The 19,813-nt window shown below is 36.6% G+C and overlaps 1 protein-coding gene across 1 annotated transcript in view; it reads right to left on the bottom strand.

The window, feature by feature from the left end:
• Positions 1 to 12,530: 12,530 nt before the first annotated feature.
• Positions 12,531 to 19,813, bottom strand: part of LOC121395100 — a 31,544-nt gene continuing 24,261 nt past the window's right edge. The window contains exon 5 of the mRNA XM_041567683.1: positions 12,531 to 12,703. Within this exon, the coding sequence (XP_041423617.1) occupies positions 12,531 to 12,703 (173 nt within the window). The remainder of the gene's footprint in view (positions 12,704 to 19,813) is intronic.

The following is a 19,813-nucleotide window of genomic DNA, read 5'->3' as shown; positions in this document are numbered from 1 at the left end:
GAGTACTTCAAATTCAATGACACTGAAGACATTTCAAGAACATCACTCTGGAATGCACATAAAGCATATATGCGAGGTGTCTTGATGAAGCAAGGTGCCATACAGAAAAGGAAAATTAGAGAGAAAACTGATTTATTGTTGAATAAAATTAAAGACTTAGAAAAAGAGATATTTAGTAATAATAAAACAGATTTGATTCAGACTTTAGAGGGAACTAGACAAGAGCTGGCCGATATGATGTATTATCAATATGATAAATGGCAAACTATGCTCAAGCAGAATTGGTATTATGAAGGAAACAAAGCAGGGAAAATTATGGCGAGGAAAATTAAAGGAAAAGAATTTACCAAAGAATAATTAAAATTAAACATCCCCATACAAAAACTGAAGTTCATCACCCTAGAGATATAGTAAATGCCCTAGCCACTTATTATGAAGACCTTTATAATTTAGAGAATGACCCAAACACTCATAATCCAGATACGCAGGAAATAGATAATTATTTAGATAAAATAACTCTTCCCTCACTGTCAGAATTTGAACAAGAATCTCTTTCAGTCCCTTTCTCTCAACAGGAAGTAGAAAATGCTATTAACATCCTAAAAAAAGACAAAACTCCTGGCCCTGATGGTTTCATTAATGACTATTATAAAAAATTTGTAAGTATTCTGGTTAAACCTCTCACGGCCCTATTCAATGAAGCAGCTACTTTAGGTACATTTCCCAAAGAATCATTGACAGCTTTAATTTCGACCATTCCTAAAGATGATAAAGATCCAACAGACCCTGGTAACTATAGGCCAATCTCCCTTTTAAATACAGATATAAAAATTTATGCTAGAGTCCTAGCTAATAGATTAATTCCCTTAATGCCCCAACTTATACACACAGATCAAGTAGGATTTATAAAAGGAAGATCTACATGTGATGGAACAAGGAAAGCCCTTGCTCTATTGTATGAACTTCAGCTCTGTCGAACGCCTACCCTCCTAGTCTCTTTAGATGCGGAAAAGGCATTCGACAGAGTTAACTGGCTGTACTTGTCTAGAGTTCTAACAAAATTTGGAATCCCTGGTTTCCTTCATAAAGCAATTCTTGCTTTATACACTCAACCTTCTGCTAAAGTATTGTCATCTGGTTCTGTGTCTGACCCCTTTAATATTAAAAATGGTACCCGTCAGGGTTGCCCACTATCTCCACTGATCTTTAATTTAACGTTAGAGCCCTTAGCCCAACAAATAAGGAATAATCCCCAAATCCATGGTATAAAATTAGAAAAATTGCATATTAAACTGGGTTTGTATGCGGATGATATTATTTTATATCTTCAAAAACCACTTGTATCACTGCCACATGTTACTGAGGAACTGGAAAACTTTTCTCGTGTATCATTTTACAAACTAAATGAGAAGAAAACGGTTATTCTCCCATGTTATGTGTCTAAAAAAATGAAAGAAACTCTTAAAAATTCATGCCACTATTCATGGAATGAAAAATCAATTAAATATTTAGGTATTCAATTGACCCCCAATCTTGCACAAATTTATAAGGAAAACTATAGTCCCTGGTTATCCAAAATTAAGAATAAATTAGAGGCTTTAGAAAAAATGGAATATTCTTGGCTTGGAAGGATAGCCGCATTCAAAATGATGGTATTGCCTCAGTTACTATACTTGTTTCGGAATCTTCCAGTAAAAGTACCTCAAATTTTTTTTAATACTATTCAAAAACTATTAAACAAATATATTTTGATGAATAGGAAAGCAAGATTTTCTAATAAAATATTGACAGCTCATGTATCTAACCTAGGATTGGGTGCACCTAATCTAGAACTATATTATAAATCGACGGTTTTAGATCAATCCAGGTCGATCTGGACGGAAGATTATGATAAGCAGTGGTTACAAATCGAAGAAGAACAACTTCCATACAGATCATATAAAAGGTATTTAGAATCCAGATTAACCTGGGGGGTCAAGATGAATGCAATTAACCCAATAACAATCAATACCATAAAGATCTGGAGAGAACTGTCAAATCTATATAAAAAAGATGTATTAGCCTTATCATTTAAACCTCCCCTGAACTTATTACATATTGTTATTAAAAATATTGCAGTAGATAACTGGATTGAATGTGGATTAACATCAGTAGAGGACTTGCTGGAGGATTCCGAGATTAGAACCCTTGAATATCTTAACATGAAATATAATATTCCATTATCAGATAAACCAATCTATGACAAAATACATAAATTTCTAACCAAATATCCCTACAGTCCACTTACAATATCACCCAAAATTAGCAAAATCATACAACCAGAAGGAACTAAATTAAAAGGTACATCTATCCTTTATAGTTCATTCCTTGAAATGAAAGAAACATTTCCTAAATGGCAGATGACTAGTTGGCAGAAGTATTTAAATTATGAAATAGACACAGAAGAGTGGGAGATGACTATTAGATCTTTAAGAAAGTCATCTCATTGTGTTGCATATCATGAAGGTCTTCTTAAGAGCATTTGGCAGTGGTACATGACCCCAGAAAAAATTTCAAGATTTGCTGTTAATTCATCCTCACTATGTTGGAGGGGTTGCAACCTGACGGGTACCATAGAACATATTTTTTGGGATTGCCCCAAACTTCAGAAGTTGAGGGAAGATATTGGACATTTGCTTAATAAATTACCAATGTCGATACAGCCTATACCACCTGGCATGGCATTACTTCACCTGGGTACAGGAGATCTGCCACCTCAGGAGAGACTAATCATAAACCACATTTTTATGGTGACCAGAAACTTAATTGCTTCTAACTGGAAAACTAAATTTACTCCTACAATTAAAGAGATTATTAGAAAAGTAGAATCTAATTTATTAGCAGAAAAAGCCTGGGCTATACGTTGTGGTACTTTACAGTCTTTCCTGGGAAAGGTTGGTCTCTGGCCTACTATCTATGATAAATCTACAGTTTTGGAATTTTGAGGTATCATGGATCTAGGAGTGCTTAATGATTAGTCCTATTTCGATTCCTTCTTATGCTTTTGAAATATCAAATATACAATCTCTTGAACTATACCTGAATCAAACATTATAGATTGATTGAGTTCGGCCCTCAACATCCTGGACAACACTATGGATATCACACTGGATGACCAAAGGAAACTATTATCTCTGTAATATGACAGTTCTTTTATCTCGTATGGGACACAACAGATGCACTGTAGTTTAGATTAGGATAGATAAAAAAGGTTACAGTTTAAGAAAAAACAATAGTTAAACTTTAGTTTTATTGGAATTAAAACTGATATTTGAAATTGATATTTGAAGGGGTTCTCACTCTCAGTAAATTAATAGTTATTATGTAGGTTATCTATGAGATTTAAGATATCTGGAAAATATAGTGGTATAGTAGAAATATCAGCTTCACTCTCTAGACTCTAAATCCCCCATTGAGAAATACCCGATACAACTATTGTTTTGGATTGCCACAAGATAATACTTTAACAATTTGGTAATTTTAGGGTATGCAGATTATTTTTATTAGCATATTATAAATGGAGTTAAAACTTCTAAGATATAACAGCTCTTTAAGATTTTGTTATTAAACTTATAATCATATGTCAAAACCTATTTTTTGACCCTCATATTGTTTAATTAGTAGGTGGTATTAATCATTGTTTACCTTTTCTCTTTATTACCTACTTGTTTGATGGGTTTACTCGTGTGCTGGCATGCGGGTACACCTACATCGTAGCTTATTTGCGCATTTACACGATGAAGTGTATGTGGTTACGCATTTATACTGTTACACATACACATGTTGATACGGGATATAATGTATAATTACGCATATGCTTACGCGTGTGTTCACACAAGCACTTACGCAAACTATACATAGAATATGCGTTTCAACTCAATCACTGACAGAGTATTGTTACTAAACCCGTAACAGAATATAAAACATATTGTGATATATATTGCTCATTACTTATGTATGTAACTCACTTACGATTAATAACTCAACATTCAAATTTCGTTTTTCAACATTTACATAATCTATGGATTGTAGATGTATGGTAATAACACTCTTTATTTTGTTTTGAAGATCTATACTGTTAACGTACATTTTGTATTTGATTTTAATGACTTTACCACCAAATACATTATTGTATATGTTATATAATCTAAAAATTCCAATAAAAACTATTGAAATTCTAAGTCTATGGGAATGCATTTTGGTTAACATTAGCTGTATCTTTTTGGAAAGTTGTCAGGGCTGCAAATTCAAAATGGCATTAGAATTACCTTCCAACATTACACCTTCAAAAAGATTTGCATCAAGGAAAAGCAACAGGAACACTTACAATGCACTCTGCCAAAATGCCTTTTAAGTCTATAGGAATGCATTCTTGTTAAATCTCTTTTTATTAAGTTTTCAATAACAACATTAGCTGTAACTTTTTGAAAAGTTGTCAGGGCTGCAAATTAAAAGTGGCATTAGAATTAGCTTCCAACACTAGACCTTCAACAAGTTTTGCATCTAGGAAAAGCAACAGGAAAACTTGCAAAAGCACTCTGCCAAAATGCATTCTAAGTCTATGGGAATGCATTTTGGTTAACATTAACTGTAACTTTTTGAAAAGTTGTCAGGGCTGCAAATTAAAAGTGGCATTAGAATTAGCTTCCAACACTAGACCTTCAACAAGTTTTGCATCTAGGAAAAGCAACAGGAAAACTTGCAAAAGCACTCTGCCAAAATGCATTCTAAGTCTATGGGAATGCATTTTGGATAACATTACCTGTAACTTTTTGGAAAGTTGTCAGGGCTGCAAATTAAAAGTGGCATTAGAATTAGCTTCCAACACTACACCTTCAAAAAGTTTTGCATCAAGGAAAAGCAACAGGAAAACTTGTAAAAGCACTCTGCCAAAATGCATTCTAAGTCTATGGGAATGCATTTTTGTTAACATTAGCTGTATCTTTTTGGAAAGTTGTCAGGGCTGCAAATTCAAAATGGCATTAGAATTAGCTTCCAACATTACACCTTCAAAAAGATTTGCATCAAGGAAAAGCAACAGGAACACTTACAATGCATTCTGCCAAAATGCCTTTTAAGTCTATAGGAATGCATACTGGTTAACATTAGCTGTAACTTTTTGAAAAGTTGTCAGGGCTGCAAATTAAAAGTGGCATTAGAATTAGCTTCCAACACTAGACCTTCAACAAGTTTTGCATCTAGGAAAAGCAACAGGAAAACTTGCAAAAGCACTCTGCCAAAATGCATTCTAAGTCTATGGGAATGCATTTTGGATAACATTACCTGTAACTTTTTGGAAAGTTGTCAGGGCTGCAAATTAAAAGTGGCATTAGAATTAGCTTCCAACACTACACCTTCAAAAAGTTTTGCATCAAGGAAAAGCAACAGGAAAACTTGTAAAAGCACTCTGCCAAAATGCATTCTAAGTCTATGGGAATGCATTTTTGTTAACATTAGCTGTATCTTTTTGGAAAGTTGTCAGGGCTGCAAATTCAAAATGGCATTAGAATTAGCTTCCAACATTACACCTTCAAAAAGATTTGCATCAAGGAAAAGCAACAGGAACACTTACAATGCATTCTGCCAAAATGCCTTTTAAGTCTATAGGAATGCATTCTGGTTAACATTAGCTGTAACTTTTTGAAAAGTTATCAGGGCTGCAAATTAAAAGTGGCATTAGAATTAGCTTCCAACACTAGACCTTCAACAAGTTTTGCATCTAGGAAAAGCAACAGGAAAACTTGCAAAAGCACTCTGCCAAAATGCATTCTAAGTCTATGGGAATGCATTTTGGTTAACATTAGCTGTAACTTTTTGAAAAGTTGTCAGGGCTGCAAATTAAAAGTGGCATTAGAATTAGCTTCCAACACTAGACCTTCAACAAGTTTTGCATCTAGGAAAAGCAACAGGAAAACTTGCAAAAGCACTCTGCCAAAATGCATTCTAAGTCTATGGGAATGCATTTTGGATAACATTACCTGTAACTTTTTGGAAAGTTGTCAGGGCTGCAAATTAAAAGTGGCATTAGAATTAGCTTCCAACACTACACCTTCAAAAAGTTTTGCATCAAGGAAAAGCAACAGGAAAACTTGTAAAAGCACTCTGCCAAAATGCATTCTAAGTCTGTGGGTATGCATTTTGGTTAACATTAGCTGTATCTTTTTGGAAAGTTGTCAGGGCTGCAAATTCAAAATGGCATTAGAATTAGCTTCCAACATTACACCTTCAAAAAGTTTTGCACTCTGCCAAAATGCCTTTTAAGTCTATAGGAATGCATACTGGTTAACATTAGCTGTAACTTTTTGAAAAGTTGTCAGGGCTGCAAATTAAAAGTGGCATTAGAATTAGCTTCCAATACTAGACCTTCAACAAGTTTTGCATCTAGGAAAAGCAACAGGAAAACTTGCAAAAGCACTCTGCCAAAATGCATTCTAAGTCTATGGGAATGCATTTTGGTTAACATTACCTGTAACTTTTTGGAAAGTTGTCAGGGCTGCAAATTAAAAGTGGCATTAGAATTAGCTTCCAACACTACACCTTCAAAAAGTTTTGCATCAAGGAAAAGCAACAGGAACACTTACAATGCACTCTGCCAAAATGCCTTTTAAGTCTATAGGAATGCATACTGGTTAACATTAGCTGTAACTTTTTGAAAAGTTGTCAGGGCTGCAAATTAAAAGTGGCATAAGAATTAACTTCCAACACTAGACCTTCAACAAGTTTTGCATCTAGGAAAAGCAACAGGAAAACTTGCAAAAGCACTCTGCCAAAATGCATTCTAAGTCTATGGGAATGCATTTTGGATAACATTACCTGTAACTTTTTGGAAAGTTGTCAGGGCTGCAAATTAAAAGTGGCATTAGAATTAGCTTCCAACACTACACCTTCAACAAGTTTTGCATCAAGGAAAAGCAACAGGAAAACTTGTAAAAGCACTCTGCCAAAATGCATTCTAAGTCTATGGGAATGCATTTTGGTTAACATTAGCTGTATCTTTTTGGAAAGTTGTCAGGGCTGCAAATTCAAAATGGCATTAGAATTACCTTCCAACATTACACCTTCAAAAAGATTTGCATCAAGGAAAAGCAACAGGAACACTTACAATGCACTCTGCCAAAATGCCTTTTAAGTCTATAGGAATGCATTCTGGTTAACATTAGCTGTAACTTTTTGAAAAGTTGTCAGGGCTGCAAATTAAAAGTGGCATTAGAATTAGCTTCCAACACTAGACCTTCAACAAGTTTTGCATCTAGGAAAAGCAACAGGAAAACTTGCAAAAAGCACTCTGCCAAAATGCATTCTAAGTCTATGGGAATGCATTTTGGTTAACATTAGCTGTAACTTTTTGAAAAGTTGTCAGGGCTGCAAATTAAAAGTGGCATTAGAATTAGCTTCCAACACTAGACCTTCAACAAGTTTTGCATCTAGGAAAAGCAACAGGAAAACTTGCAAAAGCACTCTGCCAAAATGCATTCTAAGTCTATGGGAATGCATTTTGGATAACATTACCTGTAACTTTTTGGAAAGTTGTCAGGGCTGCAAATTAAAAGTGGCATTAGAATTAGCTTCCAACACTACACCTTCAAAAAGTTTTGCATCTAGGAAAAGCAACAGGAAAACTTGCAAAAGCACTCTGCCAAAATGCATTCTAAGTCTATGGGAATGCATTTTGGTTAACATTAGCTGTATCTTTTTGGAAAGTTGTCAGGGCTGCAAATTCAAAATGGCATTAAAATTAGCTTCCAACACTACACCTTCAAAAAGTTTTGCATCAAGGAAAAGCAACAGGAACACTTACAATGCACTCTGCCAAAATGCCTTTTAATTCTATGGGAATGCATTCTGGTTAACATTAGCTGTAACTTTTTGAAAAGTTGTCAGGGCTGCAAATTAAAAGTGGCATTAGAATTAGCTTCCAACACTAGACCTTCAATATGTTTTGCATCTAGGAAAAGCAACAGGAAAACTTGCAATGCACTCTGCCAAAATGCATTCTAAGTCTATGGGAATGCATTTTGGTTAACATTAGCTGTAACTTTTTGAAAGTTGTCAGGGCTGCAAATTAAAAGTGGCATTAGAATTAGCTGACAACACTACACCTTCAAAAAGTTTTGCATCAAGGAAAAGCAAGAGGAAAAATTGTAAAAGCACTTGTTTAGCACGGTCAGCAAACAAGCGTAATTCACTGGTATGCCTGCCTTGAGGTGGAAAATATTGGGCTGATTCGATCAAAAAAATGAAATGTGCAAAACAAATTATAGTAAAGTGTATAAAATGTACGTATGTACTGGTGCCGCTGGCAGGCAGATTACAGGATCAATTGTGGTGGTGGACCATTTTATTAAGGCAGCAGATGAGATTCCAATGAAATGTATACAGTAGGCAGCAGGGGGTGGGGGCATTTTAATGTGGGTAGCAGCAGCAGGCTTCTCCTGTTATCAGAGCATGCCTGCTGTTCTATTGGCTCCTGAGATGATTGGGTGCTAGGAGTCTGAAGTTTCTGACCTCAGCACTTGTCTATGGGTCTTCGGCAATGAAGGATGCGAATTAGAAGTTGGAACCCAGTAGTGCCATATATTGCAAGATCTAAAGATCTGAGGCAGGTAAACAGTTAAAGGGGTGGTTCACCTTTAAGGTAACTTTTACTATGGTATAGAATGGCTAATTCTAAGCAACTTTTCAATCGGTCTTAATTTTTTAAATAGTTTTTTCAATTATTTGCCTCCTTCTGTTTCCAAGCTTTCAAATGGGGGTCACTGGCCCCATATAAAAACAAATGTTCTGTAATGCTACAAATGTACAGGTATTACTACTACTATTCATATCAGTGCATGGTTACTAGGGTCATTTGGACCCTAACAACCAGATTCCTGACATTGCAAACTGGAGAGCGGTAGAATAAAAGGCTAATTAACTCAAAAACCACAAATAAGACAAAATGAAAAACAATTAAGTTGTCTCAGGATATCACTTTCCAAATCAAACTAAAAGTTAATTCAAAGCCGAACAACACCTTTAAAGTTTAACAGTGGAAAAAAGTTACAGCTGGATTTATTCATACTTTATGGGGTACATTTACTTACGGTCGAATATCGAGGGTTAATCAACCCTCGATATTCGACCATCCTTCGACTTCGAATATCAAAGTCGAAGGATTTACCGCAAATACTTCGATCGAACGAAGGATTTTAATCCATAGATCCAACGATTTTCCCAATAGGCTAACATTGATGTTCGGTAGGTTTTAGTTGGCAAAGTAGGTAGTCAAAGTTTTTTTTAAAGAGACAGTACTTTGACTATCAAATGGTCGAATAGTCGAACGATTTTTAGTTTGAATCGTTCGATTCAAAGTCTTAGTCGTAGTCGATGGTCGAAGTGCCAAAAAAAAGTTTGAAATTCGAAGTATTTTTTCTTCTATTCCTTCACTCGAGCTAAGTAAATGTGCCCCTATGTGTTTGGACAGAAGAATTGGGGACTATTTCTAACAAACAATAGAACTACACTATCTCACTAGGACTGTCACGTTTTCTGGGAAAAAATACCAGCCTTAATATATTTATAACCTTCTTACACATACTTTCTTGCATATCATCCAGTATAATTTTTACCAGCTGGGTAGCAAACAAGCTTCCCAAGAGAAAGAGTACGTACTACCCTCCGACTTAGAAAAAATTGGTCCAAAATGTTGGTGTTAGAAAAGGCTTTCAGCAGTGATATCAACCTGTATATAAAGTGAACTTAACAAAATTTGGCTCTAAGGCCACACCCTCTTCCACTCCAACCCCATCCTGATTGTATTTCATCTTCTGAAGACCGCTTGCATTGAACTTTCTATAAACATATTTATGTTAAATGCCCAGATGACTTCAGCTCAGCTATGTCTGTGCATGGTTTATATGACTGAGGCTCATTGGGGCAGATTCAAGGGCGAAGTGACTAACGCTGGCGCAAATTCGCCAGCGTGACGTCATTTCGTAACTTCGCCAATTCACTAAAGGGCGCAGTAGTACCATCGCTAGCGAAAGAGACATACGCTATCGATGATTCGCACACTATCGCCAGGTGAATTATCACTCTGGCGGACGGACGTAACTTCGCTAATTCAGGGGTAGGGGAATGGACACTAGTGATGATTCGCACACTATCGCCTGGCAAATTTCCGCTCTTGGCGAATAAACGCAACTCCGCAAAATTCAGTAAGATGCGGATTTTACTGAACATTACCTCCTTCGCCAGACTTTCCCTCGCCAGCTCTGACCTAGTGAAGTGCTTTGGAGTGCATAGAGCATCCTCAATCTTCACTTACTTACAGAATAAATTTACAAACGCTAGCGTTTTTTCATTTTTTCATATATGCCAACAAAACTTTATTTGTTTTGTAACTGTATTTCAGCCTAGATTGCATACCTCCCAAGTGTCCCTTTTTTGGAGGGACAGTCCCGCTTTTGAGAGCTCAACCCGCAGTCCCTCATTTGTACTGGAAAGTCCCTCTTTTCTCTGCACGAAACAGCCAGAAAAATAATCAAGACTTTCAAACTTAATTGGCTTTTGGCAGAGAGCCCAGAACAGCTAACAGGTGCAACTAAAATACTTTTGTAAAATTTTGAGATAATAAAATAAACAATTGTAACAGTTTAGATAAGGCAAAATATTTTCAAACGTTCATAACCTGCAATTTTTTTTTTAAAATGAACATGGTAAGTAGGGGGTGTGGCCACAAAACTGGCATGTTAAAAAAATGTAGCCGCCCTACAAAAATAAATAATTTTTGACCCTCTTTTTGAGATTGTCACACATATGGAACATCAAATTGACAGTATATTTGTCAATTTTAATAACTGTACTGCTTGTTAAGGCTGCTAGGAGATGTGTAAAAAACATTTAAAGGGGTGATTCAGCTTCAAGTTCACTTTAATTAGCAAAAGAATACATAATTGTAAGCAACTTTCCAATTCTCCGTTATTATTTTGTATTTTGATATTTATTATTATTCCCCTTCTTCTTGTCACTGTTTGCAGCTTTCAAATGGGGGGTCACTGACCCCAAATGTAATGGTCTGTAAGGTTACAAATTTGTTGTTGTTGCTACATTTTATTCCTCATCTCTCTATTTAAACCTTTCCTATTAATACTGCAGTCTCATTGAAATCAATGCATGGTTGCTAGGGTAATTTTGATCCTAGCAACCAGACTGCTGAAACTGCAAAGTGAAGAGCTGCTGAATAAAAAGGTAAATTCGTGAAACACCACAAATACTACAAAATTACATCAAACTGCAATTTGTCTCAGACGATCACTCTCTACATCATGCTACAGGTCATTCAAAGGTGAACAACCCCTTTAATGTAAAGTATTTTCCACAACAAAAGAAAGACGTCAGGCCTGGACTGGCAATCTGTGGGTTGTGGCAAATGCCAGAGGGGCAGCTATACGTTGCCATAGGCAATCACTATTTATTGGGCTGGTGGTGGGGCTGCTTTGGCCTCGGTGTACTTGAATGGTAGGGCCTTTTGTGAATCCTAGTCCAGACCTGAAAGATGTTCATACAACTGATTAGCTGGCCTATGCATATTGAGCTGAGTGCAAGATGACTCAACAATGTAGCTCCTCCCACAACCATCATGTGACGTGTAGTTTATTTTTTGTGTAATTAAACACTTACATATGTTTGTATTTGCCCATGTATGAATGCCTTCACAACTGGACCCCCATTTGTTGCAAAATGTTGTACTGTTGTAGTTCAACTATAACAATCATGTTTGTTTTCAGCTTCTCACGTTTTGCTTTTTCCTATAGGTGAAAAGCCAAGATTGTTCTATATGTATGCATTCCAACAATATCCTATGATGTACATTTTTGACTACATATATTTAGCATCAACACATTTTTTCACAATCAAGAAAAGACCATTTTCAATATGAAAAATAAATTTTAATACAAAAAAACTTTTTTTAAAACTTTTTAAAAAACATAAAAATCATGCATCAGCTGCATGTTCCAGGAGGTCCATCCTTCTCTCAAGGGTGTCCATCCTTTTCTCCAGGGTGTCGAGCCTCTGCAACACCCCTGAAAGAAGGATGGCCTCCTGGCTTGGTCCTGGCATGCTCCTCTCTGCAGCCTCTCTGATTGATGGACCTTCTTCTGGCTCTGGTGTGTGGATTTGTTAAAAAAAAAAAGGAAATTTATTTGTTATTGTTCCCTTCATTTCATTGTTTAGCCTTTTTTTATAGGCTTTTACATCATGTGAACATGTGAAGAGAGTGAAAAAAAATTACCTTCAATTGAGGGGGTCAGGTGTGGTGACCCCTCATCCACCCATACATCTACGATAAAAAGATAGAAAAATGGTATGTACACAAATAAAATAAGGCAATGTTATACAGAAATACTAGGGCATCACACATGTTCTCATTTTTGCACACACAAATTCAATGGACTCTCAATGTAGGCCATTTCTCATCACAATATAGCTACAGGGATAGTCCTATACATTCATGTTGTTGAAAATGTACCTTCTCCCACAATCTCCTCTCCCTCCACGACTTGTGGCTCCTCTCCCTCCTCCACCTCTGCCTCCTCCACCTCTCCTTGTAGAGAGACATTTTGGCGGTGTTGTCCCTCCTGTTGGGCAGCCTCCTGCTGCACTGCCTGTGCAAGCCCTCTTCCTGAAGTAAAAAAATGAATTATTAGAGTCAGTTAGTTACATTAAAGGGGGACGTTCACCTTAAGGTTCAATTACTATGTAATAGAATGGGCAATTCTAAGCAAGTTTACAATTGGTCTTCATTATTAGTTTTGGTTTATTAACTATTTGCGTTATTCTCCTGAGTCTTTCTGTCTTTCAAACAGTTTTCACAGTTGAGTGCTGAGGACTCTTGTAATTGTCTATATGTATTTTGTGGTCACAGCCTCGCTGCACCCCCGCCTAATGGTTTTAAAAACTAGTGGTGAGCACAACTTTCCCTTGTTTATATATATATATATATATATATATATATATATATATATATATATATATATATATATATATATATATATATACAGGTGCAGGGTGGGACAGCACTCCAAGGATTTGAAGACAAGGATATAATGTCAAGAAAGTGAGCAGGTTTATTCAATCCGTATTCGGATTGAATAAACCTGCTCACTTTCTTGACATTATATCCTTGTCTTCAAATCCTTGGAGTGCTGTCCCACCCTGCACCTGTATCCATTTATCTTTTGGATTAGCACCCAGGTCTTTTGCCACTTATGGTGTGCGGAACATCTGCATCTCCTCTATATATATATATATATATATATATATATATATATATATATATATATATATATATATATATATATATATATATATATATATAAATATATATATATATATACTGTATATACCAATAAATAGAAACTGCTTATTGCATAACTGATTTTGTACCCTGCACAATAGCAAACCTAGTCTAACATTCTTAGCATATAAACCTGTGTCTATCACAAGTTTTGCAGCTGTATTAAAAGGGGCTTATATTCACAGAAATTAGTCATTCTTCCACCTTACAGAGTGCTGGTAAGGCCCCATCTAGAATATGCAGTACAGTTTTTGTCTCCAGAGCTCAAACGCAATATTATTGGATTAAGAATAGTTCAAAGAAGGGCAATTAAGCTGGTAAATGGTATGGAAAGTCCAGTAGACATATATTCCAAATAGAAGAAAAGAAGTTCAATTTTAATATTCAGTGAGTGAGAGCTGTGAAGTTGTGGAATTCTCTCCCTGAAGTGCTCATATGGCAAATGCGTTAGATATGGGAGGTTAATCAGTGATAAATAGTTTGACTGGAAATGGCTGATTCATGGTTTGTGTGATTTTACTAGGGTAAAAGATGTTGAACATTCTACTGCTTCTTGCCCTTTTACTTTTCTGGCCTTCTGTGACTGAGGATGTACTTGGTCTTACGCCAGATGACAAAATGAAGTCACTCAGGAGCTGTATTAATTGTTTTTTCTTTACATCTCAGTGAGTTGAAGTGCAGTCAAAGGAGCTTGGTGATGAACTATGATGTTGAAATGTGTTTTGAACTGCTCAGTCTCTCATTATTATTAATATTTATTTTATCATCCCAGTGGCTGAAACCTGAGAATAGCCTCCACAGTTCTAAAAATGAACCAGACAATTCCCAGGAAAGGGTTAATAGTTGCAAGGTACAAAGGTAAGGAGAAAATTGTAGTCCCTCATTAAGCTGCTAGAAAGAATATTACTAATACAGAAAAAGCCCAGAGGTAACGATTTAGGTAGCTGTAGGTGTCTGAACTATGCTGACAAGAATGCAATGAATAAGTTACACCTGCAAAATGCTCTGACAGAGAAGAACCTGACTGTTTACTGAGGGAGGAAGCCAAACGCCTAGCTAACAGGGAACAATAGCAAAAGTCAACAAGTCATAAGAACAAGCAGGGCCACTTTCAGAGCTGAATAACATGCAGAATAGAAAGGCACATAGCTAAACACAGTACTGGGAATTGAAGGGGTTGCTCAATTGTAACTTTTAGTATGTTATAGATTGTGCTATTTATAGCAACTTTGTAATTGTTCTTTGTTATTTTTTTATTGTTTTTTAATTATTTGCATTCCACTTCAGTGTTAAAATTCAGGGTCACTGACGCTGGTAGCCAAAAACAATTGCTCTGTGAGGCTACAATATTATTGCTAATTTGTATTACTTATTTTCCTTTTCAATCACTCACCTACTCATATTCCAGTCTCTCATTCAAACCACTGCCTGGTTGTTAGAGTAAATTAGACCAAAGCAACCAGATAAAAAAAAGTGAAGACGAATTGCCAATTGTCTCAGAATATCAATGCCTATATCATAAATCATAATAAAATACTTAAAACAAAGATGAACTGCCCATTTAAGCTAAATTTAAAAAATGAAATTCTAAACATTATAGAAACACCTTAACTACAGCCAACTAAGATTTCAGGAACACTCTTACTATAGACAACTAAGATTTCAAAAATACCCTAATACACAGGGATTCTCAGGAAAAGAACTGAAGGGGGAAGCTTGGGCACTCTCTCGTAATGTCTGCATCCGACAGTTGTGTCGCGTCAGATCAACGCTGCAACATTTGTATATGTTACCTTACTTCTGTCGCATCCGACTTGACGCCTGCATTTTTGCGCATCACGTCGGATCGCACAGAAAACGCCTGTGTAGTCCTACCCTCAGAGCAGCTAGGGGTGTGAGCTTATATTCTGCTCTGGTGAACATTTTACTTGCTGGTGGTAAGCATTAGATGGACTGTGTGTGATCTGACCATAGGGGCTAGATGCAAAAGGGAGCATTGGTGGCAAATGTGAAGTGCTTGGGTCTAATGTGATCCTGCCTGGAGGTGACCTAGATCCATATGGGATGCCGTATGTCCCAAATACATTCTGTATACAAAACTATCCCTAATACACATAATTTATGTCTCTCATTGTATATAAGTATTTGTGACCATACACAGATAAAAAAAATATACATAAGACTTATTTCTATTAAAGAATGAGAACAAAATCTGGTTAGTGCACAAAAGGATGTCATTATATTACGAACTCGATTCTGTACATTTTAACAAGCAATCTGTCTCACAAATGTATAACCTCCATGTATCGGACGCACTTATGTGCAAAGTTACTTACAGAATGTATTATGTAAAAAAAAACTTGGACATAATATATAATAGTGTAACTAACTAGTGCATGTCAAGCTAGATTTGAATGACAAAATAGATATTTGTGACAGAAAGCAAGATTTTATAGTACAGGATTAATTCTTTTCTCAAAATGAAATCTCAGTTTCACAAAACAGATAAAATATCCATTCTGTGAAGCAATATTGTCAGTCACATTCCTGAACCAATAAGAACAAAGCTTAATGCCATAACAAACAAGATGATTGCCTGCTCTGCTCCATATGGCTTCATCATCCCTAAGGCATAGTATCTGGCCTGCTATAGAGGGCACCCTCTAATGTCCCCTCTGCTGCATAGTAATAAACATGAACAAACATTTTCTAAAAGAGCTGCTGCTAAACACTACAGTTTCATAATTGGAAGTTTTTACAAATGGCTAAGAAATATAATGCTGCACTTATAATGATTGTAGAGAAAGAAAAGTATGCAACACATAAATATGATAATTTTAGGTGATATAGCTATTCTTATTGTAGTAACCTGCTTGTGTGGGAATTTTGGTTAAGGGCATTCCTGCTGTTTTGCCATTGTCTTATGATTCATTCCTCTTCCTGTCTAAGATGAAAGCAATAATGGGGCAGGCCACACCTACCTATACTGTTGTAATTAATATACCAGAAACAGGGGTGTAACTACAGTGGAAGTAGACCCTGCCGCTGCAGGGGGGGCCAAGAGGTATAGGGGCCCCATGAGACCCAAATTTATATACAGTTTCATTAAATATTGGTAAAACAAGTCAACCTCTAAACATTTTTTGGGGGGGGCTGTAAAATAATTTGCTGTGGGGCCCTGTAATATCTAGTTATGCCACTGAGTCCAGAAGTTACTGTGCTTGTCTGGCTGTTTTGCCTGAACTAACACAGCAGAATCATTTAATCCACTACCAGCCAGTTTATCACACATCATAATGCAGCCTAACCCATCATTATAATAGGTCTAATATCCCTTCAGTGATGTCTGACAAACTCTCAGAGTCAGTTATAAGTTTTGTATATGATTTTTAGGCTCCGATGTTTTCCCCTAGCTGTAATCTTGCACAAATTAGCTTTTAGCAGTTCTTAATAATGCTCTTAATAATGTGCTTAGCTATAGTTCAACTACTACATAATAGGTTTAGCTAGAGATGTGGGACTGATTATGTGCACACACATTCTGTATAGTATGATGTGTATGTTATATGAGCAGCCACTCCTGAGTACTGTGTGTAAACAAAAGGGGTCATTTAGGCAGGGGCAATTTTAGGGGATCATAATTTATTTATATAGAATCGACAAGCTGCACAATGATTTACATTCATTTATAACAAAAGGGCTCTAATGATGCCACCCCATTACCTGCCCAGTACTTACCCCTTTCACATCAGAGCGGGTGGAGGGGGGCACAATGCTAGAGCAGAGAGCACAGCTGCGCACATGTCACACGGATGTCACATCAGTAATGATGACACCCAGAATTAGAAAAGAGCAATTGGGTCTGATTAGTGTCAGAGCACAAATATAATTGTGCAAATTGTAATGCATTGGATGCAATTGTGTCAGACATCTCACAAGCATTGTGTTTAAAAAAACATGGTAACTGTGGTCATAAATGACCCCTAAAGTCTATGTAGTACAATGTGTAACTTGATGATTAGGGATAGTGTTGGGCGAATAAATTCGCCAGACACAAATTCGCTGCAAATTACCACATTTTGCCACAATCAAATTCATTCGCCGGGAATAAAATCAGCAGCATCAAAAAAACGACGCTCGTCAAAATTGTTGCACACAGGGCAATGTGGGCACGTGCCTTCTCTGCCTACCCCTAGTTCCGGCCCTGGGGGGCAGGCCAGTGATGTGGGGGGGGGGAGAACAGGGGGCAGGACTGATTATGTAGCAATCAGCGATTGTCATTTATGTCAGTGTCCTGTTTGGATTTCCTAATTTGGAAATCCGGATTTTTCACCCACGCAGCCCTTCCAAAAACCGGGATGTGTTATGTTTTGGTAGCCGAGGATGAGTAGAGTATAACAGTGCTTTATTAGCAGGCCACACAAGCAGGTTACTACAATCATTATAAGTGCAGCATTATATTTCTCAGCCATTTGTAAGAACTTCCAATTATGAACCTGTAGTGTTTATTAGCAGCCCTTTTAGGAAATGTTTGTTCATGTTTATTACTATGCAGCAGAGGGGACATTAGAGGGCAGCCTCTATAGCAGGCCAGATACTATGCCTTAGGGATGATGCAGCCACGTGGAGCAGATCTGGCAACCTCTCATCTTGTTTGTTATATGGCAATAAGCTTTGTTCTTATTGGTTCAGGAATGTGACTGACAGTATTGCTTCACAGAATGGATATTTTATCTGTTTTGTGAAACTGAGCTTTCATTTTGTGGAAAGAATGAATCCTGTACTATAAAATCTTGCTTTCTTTCACAAATATCTATTTTGTCATTCAAATCTAGCTTGACATGCACTATTTTTCACTATTATATATTATGTCCAAGTTTTTTTTACATAATACATTCTGTAAGTAACTTTGCTCAGAAGTGCTTCCATTATACATTTGTGAGACAGATTGCTTGTTAAAATGTACAGAATGGAGTTTGTAATATAATGACATCCTTTTGTGCACTAACCAGATTTTTTTCTCATTCTTTAATAGAAATAAGTCTTTTGTAAAACATTTTTATCTGTGTATGGTCACAAATACTTATATAGCATGACAGACATTAATTCTGTGTATTAAGGATAGTTTTGTATACAGAATGTATTTGGGACAAACGGCACCCCATAGATCCAAAGTGAAGAGCAGCCAGGGTTGTGCGCTGGGGTTCAATGTGGGGATCTGAGGCCTAGCAGAATCTCCCTGAAACTCTGGTTGCCAATAGGGTGCATACCGATGGGCTGCATGCAGCTTAACAAGAATCTATTTGCTTATTAGCTCAAGCAGTAGATTTAAGAGACAGGATCCCTTTTCTGGAGTAGCTTATGTTTGTGGTGTGCAGTTATGTAATAAAATGTGTACTAAAGGTTTAACCCTTTCCCTGCCAGCCGTTTTGTCCTAGATGCAAACATCTACTGCCAAGCAGTTTTTAGATATTTTGCACTCTTTCACTTTAAGGGCCTTTCCTGGGGTGGTCTTTTAGTTTACCCAGGAAAACAATATATTGTTTTTTTCAGGACAACCTGAACTTTAACAATATACAAGAATTTTGGTGTAATTCTACTTCTGTAAAAAAATATAGGCTTCTAAGTATCTAATAAAATGAAAAAAATCATGTTTCACGAAGAACAATCACATATATCAGAAACATCATTTATTTTATGTACGAGAACACAGCCAATTTAGAAAGGTCTATGTCTCCTGAACGCGGCAATACCAAATATATATAGTTTTATGGAGATTTCTCACTTGTATAGCTCAAAATCTACAAGCAGTACACAACCAAATTTCCAAAGCAGCGCTCCCCAAACGGCATACTTCTGATTTCAAGGCCAAACATTCCGCTAACAGTAGGTCTACCCTAGAAATCTACCCATTACTAGAAAGAACAGATTCTGGTGAATCAAAAATGGGTAAAAATATCTTTGTACTCCAAACTACCAAGTTGCAATTGTTTCCTAAAGTTATAATGTTTTATAGAAATTGGTGAATTTTTTGAAAAATTACCTCAAAGCTTCAACTCTACAGCAACATATCTCCCACACATCATTAGGTATCAATGTAAAACACCCCAAATATGAAATCCTGGGGTCCACTGAACAGTTTGATGCCCAATATGTATAGGTGTACCCAAGCACGTGGCATAGGGGGCCCCAAAAGGAAGACCCCCCATTTATTCTGTCATTTCAGATACTGCAAAATCAACACATTTACATAGTTTTGGGGGGCGGCAAAGGTAGAAAAAAGGACGTTCACCCCAGAAAACCATATATTTTCGGAAAGTACACATTCCCCTGAATCCAAATTGGGTATGCATGTCTTTCTACTCCAAAGTACCAAGCCGCAAACCATTCCTAAATTTGGTGATTTTGGTGACATTTCCAAAAATCACCTAAAAA

The sequence above is a fragment of the Xenopus laevis genome, chromosome 6S (genome assembly GCF_017654675.1).
Source record: "Xenopus laevis strain J_2021 chromosome 6S, Xenopus_laevis_v10.1, whole genome shotgun sequence".
NCBI lineage: Eukaryota > Metazoa > Chordata > Amphibia > Anura > Pipidae > Xenopus > Xenopus laevis.
Note: the sequence above shows the minus strand (reverse complement) of the source record. Positions and strands in the feature narration are given on the sequence as shown.